At 38.6% G+C, this 19,915-nt stretch overlaps 2 protein-coding genes across 2 annotated transcripts in view; one reads left to right on the top strand and one right to left on the bottom strand.

The window, feature by feature from the left end:
- LOC102869060 (chromosome unknown open reading frame, human C7orf72) overlaps nucleotides 1-109 on the bottom strand; it is a 64,563-nt gene extending 64,454 nt beyond the window's left edge. Inside the window, 1 exon segment of the mRNA XM_006903741.1 lies at nucleotides 76-109. Coding sequence (XP_006903803.1) covers nucleotides 76-109 — 34 coding nt within the window.
- Nucleotides 110-5,431: 5,322 nt separating this feature from the next.
- Nucleotides 5,432-19,915, top strand: part of ZPBP (zona pellucida binding protein) — a 223,729-nt gene continuing 209,245 nt past the window's right edge. Inside the window, exon 1 of the mRNA XM_006903138.1 lies at nucleotides 5,432-5,564. Coding sequence (XP_006903200.1) covers nucleotides 5,432-5,564 — 133 coding nt within the window. The remainder of the gene's footprint in view (nucleotides 5,565-19,915) is intronic.

Here is a 19,915-nt window from a genome sequence, read left to right on the forward strand (position 1 = left end):
CATATGAGTAGTTGGTGGTCTGTTCCACAATCAGCTCCTGGCCTAATCAATGACTTATTCATATCAAGAGATCACAGTAGTGTGGATAATCCAATTTATCAACACCCATGGTTACTGAAGGGGTAAACCCTTTAGGGATACTTATCTTTCTAGGTATACCATGTGAATCCATATCTTTGGCCTTTATTCTTGACAATTTTTTAATTACAAATTAAGTGCTTCTGATGACTTTTCGCACTAACTCTTCACAATACTAGATTTCCAGCAATTCCCAAGATTAGGGTTAATAAGCATATAGTAGTTAAGCTTCCAAATATCTGTAGAGTAAGTTTTTCTTTTCTGTAAACATGGGTTTTTTTTCTCTAATAAATAAAAACAGAGCAAGAAAAGATTAAGACTAGAGTATGGATGTGCGGTGAGGGAGGTAAGAGTTGTTGCCTGGTAACAGAACTGTAACACACTGGACCAATTATTACACATCATAATTTGATTCCTAGGAAAAACAAAAATAATCTTGGCAGTGATATTTCCATTATAGCACTTCTTCAATGCTCTATTTCATTTATTATTTATTTCTAAGTTTTGCCATTATGCCTTTCCATATCAATGGTTTGTACTTTGCTATATATCACAGGGTTGGTAGTTTGAATCAGCATCAGAATATAAACCTGGTCATATACTTTTCAAAGCCTTACAATCAATGAAAACTCCATGGAGAATAGATATACTCTGAAATCCATAACACTGCCATGAGTTGATATTGCTTTTAGGTTTAATATTTTATGGACAAGCTGGTATTCAGTAAGAACAACAATATAGTGGCAATATATTCACTAGAAATATGTGAATATAATGATTTACTTAAAAGATATATAAACTATAATATGTAACACTTGCTTCTTAAATGAATTTGAATTGACAGAAAAAGTTAATATATATATGCACTCCCACCTCAGAAGCTTGTGTACCAGGCGCTCCATGGGAAAAAGACGAACAATCTCTAGCCATCTGATGAATTGCCTCTGAAAACCCACTGGAGGATCATCTATGACTCAGTTCTGACTAGGCAGTACATAACAACAATAACATGGCTTTATTAGGAGAACCTGGGTTCCACAAATGTTTAAGCATTCAGCTGCCAAATGGTCACATAATAGCTGAATGCATTTGGCAGCTGGGACCCACTCAGGCATTGTGGAAGACAGGGCCGATGACTTACTTCTTAAAGGTTATATGGCCTGCATATCCTTTGGAGCAGTTAAACTCTGCATTGTTTGTATAAGTTCAAATCAACTCAAAGGCAACTAACAACTGTCCTGTTAAATGATCTATCTAATCTTTAGAAGTAAGTCAAATACAGCTTTTACACATTCTAATTTAAAATTCCTTTAAATTCTACTGTGATGTTCCCAAAAATGATAGGAATTTCAAACTTGTTTAAAAAATATAACTAAGATCTAACAAAATGAATGATTTGCTCAAAGGAATATTAAGATCTTGACTAAAATGCTGGGTAGATGCAGATTATTCTGATTTTTTTTTATTCTGATTTATTTTTAAGAAACATATCAGAATTACCTAAATTTAACTCCCAGCTTATATAGACTAGAAAGAACCTCTGGAGAAATAATTCTATTCAATAAGTTGTGCTCAATGTAGTTTACTAACAATCCATTAATTCTTTGAGTTTATTTAAGGAATATGAAAAAATCACTTCCATTTACTTGTTTACAAAAGGCTTTTAAAGGATATTTACATACCCTTTACTCACTGCTTCTGTTCTTGTCTCGGTTCAGCTATTCTTCTCCTTTCCATACAACAGTCTTAAAAATTTCTGTCTGAAGGCCTAGAACAAACCAAGATATTGACACTAAGATGGTGGCACAGAAAAGACCCTTACTATGCATACATAAATAATTCATCAGTTGCACCAATTTTAATACTGCAAGGAAATGTGATATTTGTGTTAGAACTAGAATATTTAGCTCTCACATAAATTCTAAGTTTGTGAGAAATTGACAAACAAGTGATGTTATGTTCCATCTAGTTGACTGCAACTCATAGTGACCCTATGGACCACAGATTTGAAACTTGTCTTAACTTGTGCCAACCTTCACCTACCACTATTAAACTGCGTCACTGACTCTCCACCTCTCTGCATTATATATTTTTCCATTGTGTCTATTTCCTCCTGACATCACATCCAAAATATGAGACAAAATTTCACCATTCTAGCCTGTAAGGAGCACCCTCGTTCTACTTTCTAGAAGACAGATTTGTTCTTTTGGCAGTTCATGTGATATTCAGCACTTTCCTCAAAAAAGACCAAAATCATCAATTTTTCTCCTGCCATCTTTAGTCATTGTTCAACTTTCAGATGCGTAGCAAATACTCAAAAAAATTGGGAAGCTGAATTAGGCATCCAGACAGCCATTTGGAAATCTCTCCTCAAAAGCATTTTCTAACTAGTGCAAGGTTTTAGATGCCACATTTCTTGGAAAAAAGGTTGATAATACATTCTTATTAGGTGCTAACTGCAGTTGTTCAAACATTATTTTTTCCTGTATTCGTACCTTTTACATAAAAAAATTCCCTTTTGTATCTCTTTTTAAGTAATTCCTTTTTGTTGCAGAACTTACGGAAAATTTATTTTTCAAGTTCTAAGAAACAGAATCTGACTACAGTTATCTCTGGAGAGCACTGGTGGCCTCGTGATGAGAAGTTACACTGCAATACCCAAGTTATGGAGTTGGAATCCAGCATGTGCTCTGTGGGAGAAAGATGAACAATCACCTCCCTTTAGATGTATAGCTTTTTAAGGCCTGTTGAAGGGTTAACGATGGCCAACTTGAAGGCACGCAGTACACAACACACACAGCTTTTTGTTGTTTGTTGTTATGTGCCGTCGAGTCACTTGCGACTCATAGCGACCCTATGTACAACAGCCCTAAACTCTGCTCTGTCCTGTGCCAATCGCACTGTCTCTGAAACTCCCATCTCGATTATCGCAGTCACAGAATTAATCCACCTCATAGAGGGCCTTCGCCTCCTGCGCTGTCCCTCCACCCTCCCAGGCATGATGTCCTTCTCCAAGGACCAGTCTCTCCTCACAACATGTCCAAAGTATGTTAGATGGAGCCTCAGAATCCTTGCCTCTAAGGAGCCACCCGGTTTAACCCTTTCCAGGACAAATCTGTTTGTTTTCCTAGCAGTCCATGGTACCCTCAATACTCTTCTCTAGCACCACAGCTCAAGAGCATCAATTCTCCTTCTATCCTCCTTAGTCATTGTCCAACTCGCTGATGCATAACAAGTGATAGCAGACACACCTTAGTCTCCAGAGAGACACCATTGCTCTTCAGTACTTTGGATAGGTCCGTAACAGCAGACTTTGCCATGGCAATGCGCCTTTTAATTTCCTGGCTGCTGGTGCCAAGACTGTTGACTATGGAGCCAAGCAAACTAAAGCTGTGTACAATCTCAATCTCTTCACCATCCATCCTGATGCTGCCAATTGGTCCAGTGGTGAGAATCTTTGTCTTCTTGACATTGAGCCTCAATCCATATTGTAGGCTGCAGTCCTTGACACTCTGCAGCAGGTGCTTCAGGTCCTCCTCAGTTTCAGCAAGCAGGGTTGTGTCATCCGCATAACGCAGATTGTTGATAAATCGTCCACCAATCTTGACCCCACATTTCTCCTCATAGAGCCCAGCCTCCCGGATAATCTGTTCTGCATATAGGTTGAAAAGGTGTGGATATAGGATGCATCCCTGGCGTACTCCCTTCCCAATTTTGAACCATGCAGTGTTCCCTTGCTCTGTTCTGATGACTGCCTCCTGGTCCAAGTATAGGTTTTGCATTAGAACGATCAAGTGTTCTGGGATTCCCATTCTTCTCAGAGTCAGCCATAGTTTGTAATGACCCACACGGTCAAATGCCTTTGCATAGTCAATGAAACACAGATAGACATTCCTCTGGTATTCCCTGCTTTCAGCTAAGATCCATTTAACATCAGCTACAATATCCCTAGTACCACGACCCCTTCTAAATCCAGCCTGGACTTCTGGTAGTTCTCTGCTGATGTGCTATTCTAGTCGTTTTTAGATAATCTTCAGTAAAATCTTGCTTGCATGTGAAATCAGCGAGATTGTTCTGTAGTTTCCACATTCTGTTGGGTCACCTTTCTTTGGGATAGGAACAACTATAGATCTCTTCCAGTCAGTTGGCCAAGTGGTCGTTCTCCAGATTTCTTGGCACAACTTGGTTAGCACATCCAGGGCAGCATCTATGAACTGAAATATGTCAATTAGTATACAAGGTTTTGCACCTTTTAATTTTCGCGCCTTGCCTCTGGAAACTGTGAACTTTGATAAACCGGCAAAGGTTGTGGAAGGTCTTCAGGTCTTTTGTTCATGGAGTCGCTATGGCAATCAACAACAACAACAACAACAATTCTCTCTAGGTGCTCTGGTGGCCTAGAGGTAAGAAAATGCACTGTGATTCCAAAGACACAGGGTTCAAATCGACAGCTGCTCCAAGAGAGAAGGATGGGCAACCAACACCCGTGCTTTTAACTGCCTCTGAAAACCCACTCAAGGGTCAGCTAGCTCTGGGTCGGTTCCAACTCAATGGTACTAAACAACAACAATTTTATCTATGTTGGAGAGTCAATTTCAGGTAGGGTTTTATCATCAAGTAGCTGTGGGGCCCTGTAGCCTGCTTTTCATCCCACCATATATGCCACATTCATCTTCAAATGAAATTCCAGAGATTGAAGGACAGCTTTGTTGTATATTAGTTGTTCCAGCCAATCATCCAAGCGTCCATGCTCCCGCTAAGGAGTACTTGTGGGTCAGCGATGGCCAACAGGCCTTCACCACTTTTGTCTGTCACTGCCTGCAGACTCACAGAACCCAATCTTCCTCTTCCAGGTTCAGAATCTTCCTCAAACTGCGTTTCTTTTCTCTGATTCCTTGGGGGGTAGCAATCTCGTGAGGCCCATGGCTTACTGTCCACAACTTCCCTCAGGAAGCCTAGATCATCCAACTTGGCTGGTAACACCCTGCTTAAGGAACCCAGCTCCCAGGTTCAGGTATAGGAGACAGAAGTCACACCCTGCACTTCCGGACTCAAAAGCCCTGCTGAGAGAGCAAATCTCCTCAGCCCTGGCATGCGAGGCAGAAGGGGCGCCCAGCGCTTCCAGCCACAAAAAGACCCACTGAGAAAACCTACTCTTTTTTTTTTTTTTTTTTTCTTTTTCACTTCTTAAGGTGTGCACTTTTATTCAACTGGTCCCTGGCATGTGAGGGGGAAGTGCTGCCTCCCGCTTCCGGCTTGTGACCTGCCAGCTCCCGTAGGCGCGTAGGCGCGTGCGGCCCTTAGCTGAAGGCCTTATCCTAACGATCTTCTGTGCATTGGTTGAGGCGGCCCCATGTGGATGGAGGCATCTAGCCGCGGCCCGGCAAGGCGGGGCTGGAGACAAGCCCGATTTGCGGGCCCCTGGCGCCTCTGGCCTGCTGCCCTCCTGGTTCTGGCGACCTGCCTTGGGCCTGTATCCATGTCAGGTGAGGCACAGGGAGGGGCGCGGTCTTCAGGCATCAGGCGAGGCCTGCAGAGAGGGATTGCTGGGAGCCCGGTCAGAATCCCCGCCCCGGCCTGTACCTGTTCACTTCCAGCGTGCGGTTTGCTGGAGAGTATTTAAACATTACGTTCTGTTAATTTTGTATCTCCACCACTCACATTCCACTTTCCTCCCTCAAAAAACAGACCCGACAGAGCTAATTAATACCCTCCCTGGCATAGTGAATCCAATGCTCAGCACACTTCTGTCAGCACAAGGTCCTGCAGAACAGCAGGAAACATTATTCGTTCCTGCTCTGTGGGGCCACAGAGGCCATGGGGCGGGGGAAACCTGCGCTCACACTCAGCACACACGACCTTTTCTGGATCAAATCAGAAGAGTAGAACCCGCTCACACACCTTGTTTGCTGGGGACAGGTTCTGAGATGGAAATAGGCATGGGAGTGACCAGCAGATTGTCCAAGCTGCTGGACTGCCTTCCCTGGTAAACACAGTCCCCTTATCTGAGGTTTCCAAACATCTCCCCCGAGAGGTGCTGATGCTGCTGCCAGCCCTGGGCCCCACTGGTTTTAGTTTCTGAACATTTTCAAGAGTAGATGCTTTGGACCCTGAGCCCCACTTTGGGAAGCAGAGCTCCAGAGAAATGGTTTCCTGAGCCTCAGTACTATGCTTCCTCAACCTGAACAATAATTTCATTTTTCTATAGAAGCCTGCAAGTTAACTCTACATTCATATAGAGAGACAGTGTATGGGAAACTTAACATGTAACTAGATGATACAGTTAAAGCATATAGATCTGACGCTTTAAAGTTAAATTGGCAATGAACGAACTCCCTAGTTTAGTTCATGGACCATCTTTATATTTTAATGTGTTAACTAATTTCTTCTTAGTTGATGTAATGACATACTGTGTCTAGTATTCAAATAGATGTCAGCATTAGCTCGAAGCTACTTTGACATTATCCGTGATGGTTGAACGCCATCTGTTGGTTTTAGCTGTAAGCTGCAAGAAGGGCTGGATTCTGTTTTAAATTTTGACATGTTGCCAACACCATTTGCTTTGTTTTTTTGTATCCAGAGAACTGAAACACTTTTCCTATCTCTCAAAGACAATGATGAACACACACTAAAGAAAAGTGTTAGCTTAATTGTGCTGTCATTAAACTATGAAGTTTTAGGTTTAATTATTCTGAGTTCAAATTTCAACTTCTTTAAAAGCAAAGCACCTCCTGAAACTGAGAAATAAAATGCAAAACATATTATTTAAAGTTTTTAAAAATTGCACAGAGTATAAAGAATGAGAAAAATTCTTCAAGACTCTTAAGTATAAAGAGGTTTGGAGATGTATAGGGAAGAGAAATGGGAGACATAGACTGATTTATGATATTCCAAAGATAATTAAAAGCCTAGGTATCAAGAACTCAAGAACTATTATCCTCTATAAATACTAGAATAGTCAATGATTCCTCTTTAATTGCCCTGTAGTAACATAATGCCCCTTAAACATGAGTCATTATTTTATCCAAACACTATAGGATGTGTTTTCTTTTTTTTAGTTACATCATGCAGAGAGTAATGCATCAGACTGTTAGCCTAAACAATAAACAACTCCACCAACCAGCCCTCTCCTGTGAAGATTTACAAGAAACTCAGTGGAGGGTTGCTATGAGTCAGATTGGACTAGATCATATGTTTTTTATTTAATCTTTTGATAAAATAATAAAATCAGACACATACAGGTTATCTTATTTAGTACTGCTATAATAGAAATACCATAAGTGCATGGCTTTAATAAGCAGAAGTTAATTTTTTCACTGTTTAGGAGACTAAAGTCAAAGTTCAGGGTACTTGCCCTAGAGAAAAGCTTCTCTCCCTTTGTTAGAGAAAAGGTTTGTATCTTTACAGGCTCTGTACCTGTGCAGTATTCGTGATGCTTATTCTCTCTCTTTCTCCATTTTTGCTTCTCTTGCTGTTCTTTAAATTTATTTTAAGTAATCTTGTTACAACGTCTCCAGAGAGTTGTCAGGCTAAGCCAAAGATAGTACCTCTCTGGTATATTTAGTCCTCCAGCTGCTCAGAAGCAGCAAGATGGATTATCTTCTTTCTTGCAATTTACAACCTTTTGAAAAACAACTAGAGGGTCTTATGAGTTGATTCTGACGCAGTGGCAGTAAGTTTGAATTTTTTAGTTTTGTTTATGTCTCTAAAGAAATTGATTTAAAACACATTCTGTACTAATCCTATTTCATTATCATAAGAAAGACAGCACATTCTCAGATGAGATTATTTAACAGGCACAAAGTCAAGATTTACAATACAGATTTGGGGGGTATAATTAATTCCATAAAAAGAATATAAGAAATAGATACACTATGAATATTAAAGAGCTTATATTTATGTATAATTTTGCAATTTAAATGCTATTTTATCTACTTATTATACAACTGTTTAAAGCTGGAATTACTAATAGTATCATTATGTGAATAGGAAAACTTCTAGAGCTTCCCCAAGTAAAGCAATAGTTAAATCAAAAGACATGTATTGGGAAAATTTGCTGTCTGGGACCCTTCCAGAGTGGTAAAGGGAAGTGTGACAATTGAAAAACTAACATGTGTCTGATTCAAGCCATTGCGTTTTCTTTGCTTTGTGTGTATACACTGAAAAGTTAAAAAGTGAAGAATTATGATAGAAGAAGATTAAATTCCTTTTAATTATGATGTTGGACGAGAGTGCTGAATATCCCATGGCCTTTCAAAAGAATAAACAAGTCTATTTTAGAGGAAATGTAACCAGGGTGCTTCTTAGAGACAAGGATGGTGAAATTTTCTGTTACAAGAGAGTTACTGTGATATATGATAGTGGTATTGTTAGGTGCCATCAAGTCAATTATGGCCCATGACAACTCTGTGAACAATGGATCTGAACTTTGTCCTATCCTATTCCATCTTCATCATCTCTGATGTACTTGAACCTATTATTACAGTTACTGGGTCAATCCATCTTCTTGAGGATCTTCTCCTCTTGTCACTGATCCTTCATCTTCCCAAGCATGATGTCTTTTCCAAGAACTGACCCCTAACAATATGCTCAAAATAAATGAGATGAAGTTTCACCATCCTTGCTTCTGGAAGCACCTTGGTTGCACTGTGTGTAAAACAAAATCATGTACTATAGCAGAAATAAATGAAAAAGACAAGAGGTCTAATCAGGAAGGAATTTATGATTTGGTTGTTGAAGTGGCATGGAATTGAAACTTTGAAAATAAAGAGTGTTTTTCTGTGTGGATGTAAGAAAAGCTAGAAATGAGATATAGTAGAATGTGAAAGCAGTAATTAAATTTATTTTTTTAGGAGAAATAAAAAGGAATAAAATTGGTGTAGAGATATCGGAATTTCTACAAATTAATAATAGTTTCTCATGTTTGCTTTTAATAGTTGGTGATTCGATACAAATGCCAAGAGGATTTCGTTTGTCCCAAGATTTGGTGAAAATAGTAGGTTCACCTGTTTTTCCAGGTATTTATAAGTAAATTTTCTGTAATTTTTAGAAAATAATTACCACTTATTTGTTTTTCTTTTCTCCCAAAGGCTAAAATTTGTAACATTTCTACTTTTTCACTCTACAAAAAGAATTTTTTTTCCATTCTATAGAAATGGATTAAGGTTGTTCCCACATATTTAGGTATAACACTAGTTTAACTAGCTAAAGCATGCAAAAGGTAGTACTTTCTAAATATTTTTCTGGTTAAAGTTACCCATGATATCTTTGCATTAGTATGGTGAAGAGACAGCACAGGAGAAGAAGACCTCAGATCAATTTCATTAATCTATTTGTTTGTTGCTGTACCAACACCATGCTGCCTTGACCATCACAACTTTTTAGTAGTATTTGAAATTAGGGAATATTTTCCGAAATACTTTATGTAGAATTGGTGACAGTTCTTTGAATGTTTGATAGAACTCACTAGTAAGACCATCTGGTACAGGGCTTTTTTTAAATTGGAAAATGTCTTATTACCTGTTCAATTTCTTCTTTGTGTTGGGTCTGTTCAAGTGGTGTGCTTCAATCTGTGTCAGTTTGGATAGATTGTGGGTTTCTAAGTATTTGTTCATTTAGGTTCTCATTTGTTTGGGTATAATTTTTCACAATACTCTGTTGTTAATCTTTTAATTTCATTTGATTCTGTTGTGACATTGCTTCTTTCATCTCTTATTTGAATTGTTTGCCTCTTTCTTTTCCTTTGTTATCTTTGCTAGTGTTTGGGCAATTTTATTTACCTTTTTTAAAAACCAACTCATGGTCTCTTTGCTAATTTCAGTTGTTTTCCTGTTACATTCATTTCTGCCCTAATTTTTATAATTTCATATCTTTTAGAGGTTGTCAGGGTTTTTTTTTTTTTTTTTTTTTTTTGGCTGTTCTTTTTCTGGTTATTGTGGATGTTGAGTTAAATAATCATAATTTTTTTCTTCCCTTTTGATGTTTGCTTATTGCTATGAATTGACATCAAAATATGGCTTTTTCTGTATCCCAGAGATTTTTGTTAAATTGTGATTTTATTGTTATTTGTTTAAAGAAACTTTTAAATTTTTTAAATTTTATTTCTTCTATTTCCCATTTATGTTCGAGCATGGTATTGTGCAGCCTCCAGTTGTATGGTTGGTTTTTTTGTGGGTTTTTTTTTTTTCCCTCTCTTTTATCCTCTTGTTGATTTCTAGTTTTCTAGAGCTCTGGTCTAAGAAAATGGTTTGTATTATTTCTATGTATTTTAAAGTATTGAGACTTGCTTTGTGACCCAATAAATGATCAATTCTGGTGAATGTTCTGTGTGCACTGGAGAAGAATGTAGACTCATCTTTTAGGGGGTGCATTAGTCTGCATATATCTGTAAAATCAAGTTGGCTGATTGTGTGGTTTAATTCTTTTAAGTATTTTCGTTGAGTTTCTTTCTGATAGTCCTATCTTTCCTTGCGAGTTGGGTATTAAAGTTTCTTTCTACTATAGTGGTATTGTCTAGTACTTTTTCTAGATCTATTAAGGTTTGCTTTGTGTGCTTTGCAGGTCTGTCATTTTGTGCTAGATGATAATTATGGTTATGTCCTCTTGTTCTATTGACCTTCATATATACCATTTATATAATACCTCTTCTTCTCCTTTGTGATAGTTTTTACACTGAAATCTATTTCATCAGAGATTTATATTGATATTGCTACTCCAGCTTTTTTCTGGTTACTATTTGCTTGGTATATTTTTTCTACCCTTTGATTTTTAGTCAGTCTTTAGTTTCATTTTTTAATTGTATTTCTTGTAGACAGATATTGATGAGTTTTGGGGTTTTTTTAATTTGTTTGTTTTGTTTTGTTTTTAATCCAATCCGCTACTCTTTTTCTCTTCACTAGAGCATTTAAATAATTCACATCCAGTGTAATTCTTGACAGGCGAGGTTTTATTACTATCATTTTGTCATGTTATTTTGGTGTTGTTACTGGTTACTGTGGTCCATACTCCTTTTTGCAACATCACTGTAAGAATGATTTCCTTCAATATTTCCTGAAATTCTGGTATCATTTTTACAAACTCCATTAGGCTCTGTTTTTCTGAGAATATCTTGATCTCTCTGTCATATTTGATGGACCATTTTGCTGGGTAAAATATTCTAGGTTGAATGTTGTGTTCTTTAAATGTTTGGTATATGTATTTCTTCTGTTTCCTTGCTCACGTTTCACATTGTTTTCTGCTGAGAAATTGGTGTTTAATCCTAATTGCTCTCTGTTATAAGTTACTCTTCATTTTTCCCTAGCTGTTTTCAGAATTCTCTCCTTATCTTTGATTCTGGCTAATCTGACCATGATATACCTTGGTGTTTTTCTTTTGGAGTCCACTCTATATAGAGTTCACTCAGATTCTTGCATGTGTATTCTCTTATTCTTCATTGTTCCTTGAAAGTTTTCCTTAAGTAAATTTTCCACAACATTCTCACTGTCTTTTCTTGCTTCTTCTTGTTCTGATATTCCAGTTATGTGCATGTTCTTCTTGATGGTGTCCCACATTATTCTTAGGTTTTCTTCACTTTCCTTCCTTTTTGACTCTGCTTTTTCCTCTAGCAAATCAGTGCTGAGAACTTTCTCTCCTATTTTGATGATTCTAAGTTCTATCTCTTCCATTCTGCTCATCTGTCCCCACAGCATGTTGACAGCTTCAGAGGCGCTGGTCTTAATATTCTGGATTGCAGTCTCTTATTTTCTAGGGTTTCTAATATCCTCTGCTTTATCTGCATTGTCTTCAATTGTTTTTCTAAGTTCCTTTTGGCTTTTGCTTGTAGATTTGTGCAATTCTTCGAGTTTTACTTTTACGCATTAAAATACTCAATCATTGTTCTATTGAATTTGTGTCATGGAGTTCCATCAGACTTTCTGGTTTCCCAAAATCAATTGATTATGTATTTTTGTTACTTTTATGGGGTGAAATCTTGTTTTGGTTTTATGTTGACTGCGATGTAATCTCTTTCTTCTATGTCATTACTGTGCTAGGGTTGTTTCGGGGTTGTTGGTTTTTAACTTTTTGTTTGGTATCTAACAGGTCTTTGGTCTGTGTACCTTGGGTGGGGAGCTCACTGCTCCAGAAGAAGGAGGGTCAGCTCACCTTGCCTTAATTTCTTTCATGTCACTGAGCTCACAAAATACAGCTGAGTGTAGGAAATAGGTTCTGCAAGGTGAAGAACACTGTCCAGTTCCAGTGGCCCAAGGAGTGGTTCCAAGACTGGAGGCAGGATGAGAGCAGGACTGGGCTGGGGAGGAAGTTGTTGCACACCGAGCACTTGTCAAGTTCACCTGTTAAGTGTCCCAGCCAAGATGGCATTGATGGGGGTACTTTCAAGACTGGAAGCAGGCTGAGTGTGAGACTGGGCTGGAGAAGTACAATTTACTCAATATTTGTCCTTATGAAACTGAGCTAGTTCACTCAGTATAATGCTCTCTAGACATACCCATGTTATACAGTATTTTATGAAGCTCTTTAGTGCTCAATATTTTGATTACTACAATTTCTCAATCCATTAGGTTGTTGATGGACATTTGGACTATTTCCATTTACTTGCTCTTGTGAATAACAAAGCTATGAACATAGCCATACAAATATTTATGTCTCGGGTCTATTTTTCTTGGGGTATATTCATAACTGGGATTAGCTAAGTCATTGGGAATTTCTTTTTTTTTTTTTTCATTTGGAATTTCTGTGTTCAGTGTTGTTGAGTTTTTTTTGGTTTTGCTTTGTTTTGTTTTGTTTTTAGGAAATGCTAAGCTGCCCTCCAGAGTGTTTGTACCATTATACAATCACACCAGCAATATATGAAAGTTCCATTCTCTCCACATCTTCTCCAACATTTACTGCTTCTGTCCTATTAAACATTGCCATTACTACTTGGATGAGATGGTATCTCATTATTGGGTTTTTTGCTTTGTTTTTTTAAAAAAAAAACGTTTTCTTGTTTCTTATTTTATACTAGATTATTTGTAAAATTACATTCTTTTTGAGAACTGTTCTTCCAATTTCCAATTTCCCTCACACTCCCCTATCAAATTGTACAACTCCATGATTAATCACCCCCTCCCCCTGCAAATCCTCCTCCCTCTGCTTCCACCCTCCCCCATCCCCTTTGGATTCTTATACTCATTGTACAATAATGGTTTTATACAATATTTTTCTAGTGGGACTGAGTTAGTTCACTCAGCATAATGCTCTCCAGTTCCTCCCAAGTTAGGTAATAATTTACAAAATCACTGCTCTTGTGTGCTGTGTAGTATTCTGTTGCGTGGATATACCAAAGTTTGTTAATCCGTTTGTTAGTGGTTGGATATTTGGGCTGTTTCCATGGTTCTGCGATGGTGAATAATACTGCTATGAACATTGGTGTACAAATCTCCATTTGTGCCTCAGTTCTTATTTTCTCAGGGTATATTCCAAGTAGTGAAATGTTGTTGTTGTTGAGTATGTGCCATTGAGTCGCTTCCGACTCATAGTGACCCTGTGTACAACAGCCCTAAAGTCTGCTCTGTCCTGTGCCAATTGCACTGTCTCTGACACTCCCATCCTAATTACGCCCGTCACTGAATCAATCCACTTCATAGAGGGCCTTGCCCTCCTGCGCTGTCCCTCCACCCTCCGAAGCATGATGTCCTTCTCCAAGGACCGGTCCCTCCTTACAACATGTCCAAAGTATGTTAGATGGAGCAGCTGGGTCATATAGAACAAATGTTTGGTAATACTATCTCAGCCAAGAGTCTTATAATGAAAGTTTACAGACTACTCCTAGGCCTTCACAAGGAAAAGATTGATAACCCAATTACAAAATGGGCAAAAGACATGAAAAGAATTTTCACAGGGGAAGATATTCAGATGGCAAATAGACACATGAAGAAATGCTCCAAATCACTGGAAATAAGAGAGGTGCAAATAAAAACCACAATGAGGTACCATTTCACTCCAGGAACAATGGCAAAGTTTAACAGGGTAGCAAGTAATAAATGTTGGAGATGATGTGGTGAGAAAGGAACTCATACATTGTTGGTGGGATTGTAAAATGGTTTAACCATTCTGGAAGGCAGTTTGGTGCTTCCTCAAAAAACTGAAGATAGAAATTCCATATGACCCAGCTATTCCACTACTTGGAATATACCCTCATTGTTGTTTTGATTTGCATCTCTCTTATTGCTGTTATTTTGAGCATTTCTCCATGTGTCTGTCTGATATCTGAATGTCTTCCTTTATAAAAGTCTTATCATGTCTTTTGCCCATTTTGTGATTGGGTTATCTTTTCCTTCTGGAGACCCTTATCTGAGCTATTACTGCAAAATGGTTTTGTTTTGTTGTTTGTTTGGTTCTCCTCCCCCCCCCCCCCAGTCTTTAGGTTTACTTTTCAACTATTAGAAAAAGGTTTTGGTGTAAAAAGGTCTTAATCCTTATAAAGTCCCATTCACAAATATAATCCTCTCCTGTTTGTGCATTTTGGGCTGTGTTTGCTAACCTGTGTATATATAGACTATGCCTTCTATGTTTGGTCCTGTTTTTTCTTTTATGATCCTTATGGTTTTGGGCTTTACCCTAGAACTTTGATCCACCAAGTGTTGATTTTTGTGTATGGTATGAGATGTGGATCCTTTCTAAAGAGAATAAAATGGTACATGCAGGCACAGGGCCGTGAGCATCTTTCTGAAAGAGACAGATGGAGTAAGAGTAGCACAGTTCCGCACTTCCCCAGAGTATAAAGCAGATAGCCTGTAGCCCAGCCCCATGTGCTTCTAGAGCCACAACAACAGCAAGAGGGCTTTTTTATTCATTCCTGACTCATAGATCCACAGTTATGGAATCAACAATGTTTATTAAGGTTTATTATGGAAGGAAGTTGGAGAGTAGGAGAGGCAGAGAATATCAAGCGGTCATAAGGCACAATTCCTCAGTTATTCTAGGCACTAGTTTTAGTTCAGCAGTCAAATCTCAATCATCCAACAAGGTTTGCCACAGAGCAGTTATAAGTCAGCTTCCCCTTCAAACATCCAGCAAGAACAGTCAAACATTTACTGTGACCTATTTACAGCAGCTCTGAAGCCTGCCATGTCCTGAGCCAGTCATACTAATTCTGACACACCAATCTCCATTTCTCCAGTCACTGCATTAATCCATCTCATATGGGGTCTTCCTCTCCTGTGCTGTCCCCTCCACCCTTCTAAGCATGTTGTGCATCTCCAAGAATTAGTCTTTCCTGGCTACATGTCCAAAGTATGTAAGAAGGAACTTCAAAATCCTAGCCTCCAAGGACATATTTGGTTGCACCCTCTCCAAGACAGACCTATTTGTTTTCTTGGCAGTCCATGGTTATGTTCAAGACTATTCTGTAGTGCCACCATTCGAAGGCATTGATTCTTCTGTTATCCTTAGTGATTATCCAACTCTCTGATGCATAGCAAGTCCGCCCGAGTTTGCAAGGGCGGAGGGAAGCCCCGGACACCGCACCTTAGTATCTAGGCTGATATCGTTGCTTTTCAGTACTTTAGAGAAGTCTGACAGCTGACAGAAGATTTTCCCAATGTAATTTGCCTTTTGGTTTTCTGACTGCAGGTGTTAAAGAGTGTTGATTGGGGAGCTGAGAAAGCTGTAATTGTTAATAACCTCAATCTCTTCTCCATCTATCCTGGTGCTGCCAATTTGCCCAGTGGTGGGAATCTTTGTCTTCTTGATGTTAAGCTTCAATCCATATTGAAGACTAGTCCTTGACCTTCTGCAGGAAGCGCTTCAGACCTTGTTCAGTTTCAGCAAGCAGGGTTATGTCATCTGCATAACATAGTTTGTTGATAAGTCTTCTTCCAATTCTGATGCAGCATTCCTCCTGAATGATCCATTCTGCATATAAATTGAAAAGGTCTGGAGACAGGATGCATCCCTGACACACTCCTTTCCTGATTTTGAAACATTCAGTGTTCCCTTTCTCTGTTCTGAGGACTACTTCCTGGTCAAATATAGGTTTCACATAAGCACAATCAAGTGTTCTGGGATTTCCATTCTCCTCAAGGTTAGCCACAGTTTGTTTTTATACACACAGTCAAATGCCTTTGCATAGTCAGTGAAACACACTGACTATGACACTGAGTGTCAGATAGACACTCCTCTGGTACCCTTTGTTTTCTGCCAAGATCTATCTGGCATTGGCAATAATGTCTCAGGTGCCACGACCTCTTTTAAACCCAGCTTGTATTTCTAGTTGTTCTCTGTCCATGTTTTTTTCCAGTCATTTCTGGATGATCTTCAGCAGGATTTTGCTAGTGTGTGATGTTAGTGATACTGTTATTGTTATATGCTGTGGAGTCACTTGCGATTCATAGTGACGCTATATACCACATCCCTACACCCTGCTCTGGTGTACTGTGCCAATCTTATTGTCTTCAACACACTTACGCCCATTACCCCAGTCACTGAATCAATACATCTTATTGAGGGTCCCCCTCTCTTGTGTTGCCCCTCTACCCTCCCAAGCATAACATACCTGTCCAAAGACTGGTCCCACCTTGCAGCATTTCCAAAGTATGTCAGACGGAGCTTCAGAATCCTTGCCTCCAAGGAGCAGCCTAGTTTCACCCTATCTAGGACAAACCTATTTGTTTTCCTAGCAGTCTATGGTATATTCGATACTCTTCTCCATCACCACAACTAAAAGGCAGCAATTCTCCTTCTATCATCCCTAGTCATTGTCCAGCTTTCTGATGCATAGCAAGTTATTGCGAAGACTATGGCCTGAATCAGGTGAACTTTAGTCTCCAGACTGACATCGTTGCTCTTCACTACTTTGAAGGGGTCTCTGCGAGCAGACATTCCCAATTCAATTAATCTTCTAATTTCCTGGATGCTGATGCTAAGAGTGTTGATTGTGAAGCCAAGCAAATGGAAGCTGTTAGCAATTGCAGACACTTCACTTTTGGTTTTCATGATGTTTCAGTATCATGATGCTGCCAATTGGTTCAGTGGTGAGAATCTTTGTTTCTTGATGTTGGGTTTCAATCCATCTTTAAGGCTATAGTCCTTGACCTTCTGCAGCAAGCAAATCAGGTCCTTCTCAATTTCAGCAAGCAGGGTTGTGCCATCTGCATAATGCAGATTGTTGATGACTCTTCCTCCAATTCTGATGCCACATTTCTCCTCATAGAGTCCAGCCTCCTGAATAATCTGTTCTGCCTATAGATTGAAAAGATAGAGATAGGACACATCTCTGGCATGCACCCTTTCCATTTCTGAACCATGCAGTGTTTTCTTGCTCTGTTCTGATGACTGCCTCCTGGTCTAAGTATAGGTTTCACACAAGCACTTTCAAGTGTTCTTGGATTCCAGTTCTTCTCGGAGTCAGCCACAGTTTGTTATGATCCACACAGTCAAATTCCTTTGAATTGTCAATACAACGCAGATAGACATTCCTCTGGTACTCTCTTCTTTCAGCCAAGACCCACCTCAAATTAGCTATAACATCTCCTGTATGGCAGCCTTTTCTAAATTCAGCCTAAACTTCTGGCAGTACTCTGTTGATGTGCCGTTCCAGTCATTTTTGGATAATTTTCAGCAGAATCTTGTTTGCATGTAATATTAATTATATTGTTTGATAGTTTTCACACTCTGTCTAGTCACATTTCTTTGAAATGGGAACAAATAGAGATCTCTTCCAGTCAGTTAGTCAAGTGGTTGTTCTCTAGTTTTTTTTGACACAACTTGGTGAACACATCCAGGGCAGCATCTGTTTGTTGAAATATGTCACTTGGTAAGCCATCAGTTCCTAGTGCCTTGTTTTTTGCCAATTCTTTCAGAGCAGCTTGAACTTCTCCCTTCACATTGTTCGATAATTTCCAACCTCTGTCAGGTCACCTTATTTTGAAATGAGAATAAATACACGTCTCCTCCAATCAGTTGGCCAAGTAGTTGTCCTCCAGATTTCTTGGCACAGCTTGGTTTGTTGAAATACATCAGTTGGTATTCTATCAATTCCTGGGGCTTTATTTTTTTACAAAGTTCTTCAGAGCAGCCTGAAACAGACTTCCTCTGTCATCACCATTGCCTCTTTTTCATATATTGTTTCTTGAAATTTTTCCGTGTCAGCCAATTCTTTTTGGTACAAGGACTCTGTACTCCCTCCCTCTTCTTTTACTGCTTCCTGAAGCATTCAATATTCTGCCCATAGCATCCTTAAGTATTGTAATTTGTGGCTTAAATTTGTTCTTCAGTTCCTTGCGTATAATAAACACTGAGTTTGGACCTTTTGATTTTCAGACTCCAGCTCCTTGCACATTTCATTATAATACTTTGCCTTATCTTCCCAAGCTCCCCTTTGAAGTTTTCTATTCAGCTCCTTAACTTTTTTATTTCTTCCCTTTGTTTTGGCTTCTTGACACTAGAGACCAATATTCTGAGTCTCTTCTGACATCCATTTTGATCTTTTCTTCTTGCATTTTCAAAATTATTGCTCCTGAATGCTACATAATATTCCATCACGTGAATATATCATAATTTATCGATCCATTCAGTTGTGTTTGGACATTTCGCTGTTTCCATGTTCTTGTGGTGGTGAATAACCCTGTTAACATTGGTGTTTAAGTCTCTATTTGTGACATAGTTCTCATTTTCATAAGGTATATTCCAAGCAGTGGAAAAGCTGAGTCATAAAAAATTTCTATATCCAACATTTTGAGGAAATGCTAACCTGCTTTCCAGATTGGTTGTACCATTTTATAATCCCAACAACAGTGTGTGAAAGTTCCTATTTCATTAGATCCTCTCCAACAACATTTATTGCTTGCTCTCCTGTTAAACTTTGCCACTGTTACTGGGGTAAAATTATATCTCGTTGTTTTGATTTGTGTCTCTCTTATTACCAGTGATTTTGAGCATTTTTTAATTTGTCTGCTATACAGATATCTTCTTCTATGAAAATTTTTTCCAAGTCTTTTGCCTCTTCTGTGATTGTTATTATCTTTTTTTGTTTTTTTTTGTGGAGGCCCTGTAGGATTCTGTGAACTTTTGATATGAGACACTTCTGAAATAGTATTGCCAAATGGTTTTGGGTTGTCCGCCCCACCTCCGACCCCCAATAAGTTGGTTTTCCTTTCATTCTCTTGGAAAATATTTTTGATGTACAAAGAGGTGTAGTCTTTAGAAGGTCCCATTCTTCAATTTTTTCCGATCCAGATTGTGCATTTCTGTCTGTATTTGGCATTCTCTTTAAACTATAGACTAGGCAATTAATATTGATACCAGTTTGTTTCTTATCAACTTTATGGTTTGGGGATTTACTCCCAGGTTTCTGATCCACCTTGAGTTAATTTTTGTATGTGGGATGAGACGTGGATTCTGTTTCAGCTTTCTGCAAGTAGTAGTCCAGTTTTGCCAGCACCATTTGTTAAAGGGATTGTCATTTCCCTATTTGATAGGTTTCATTTCCTTGTCAAATATCAGTTGACCATAGACAGATGGGTCCATTTCAGGGTTTTCAATTCTGCTCCATTGGTCTATGTGCCTGTCATTGTACCAGTACCATGCTGTTTTGGTTCCTAATGCTGTGTAGTAGGTTTTGAGATCAGGGAGTGCTCTGCCCCAACTTCATTTTTGTTTTTCGGAAGTGCTTTGCTTATTTAAGGTCTCTTTCCTCTTGAAATAAACTTGACAATTTCTTTTTTTATTTTTTTAAAAAATAAATTTTGTACCTGTATAGGAATTGGGTTGAACACGTAGATTAATTTTAGTAGGATTGTCATTTTCACTATATTTAGTCTTCCTATCCATGAGCAGGGAACATTTTTTCCATTTATTT

Source organism: Elephantulus edwardii, unplaced genomic scaffold, assembly GCF_000299155.1.
Source record: "Elephantulus edwardii isolate Elephantulus edwardi_28Jun2011 unplaced genomic scaffold, EleEdw1.0 scaffold00518, whole genome shotgun sequence".
Classification (NCBI taxonomy): domain Eukaryota; kingdom Metazoa; phylum Chordata; class Mammalia; order Macroscelidea; family Macroscelididae; genus Elephantulus; species Elephantulus edwardii.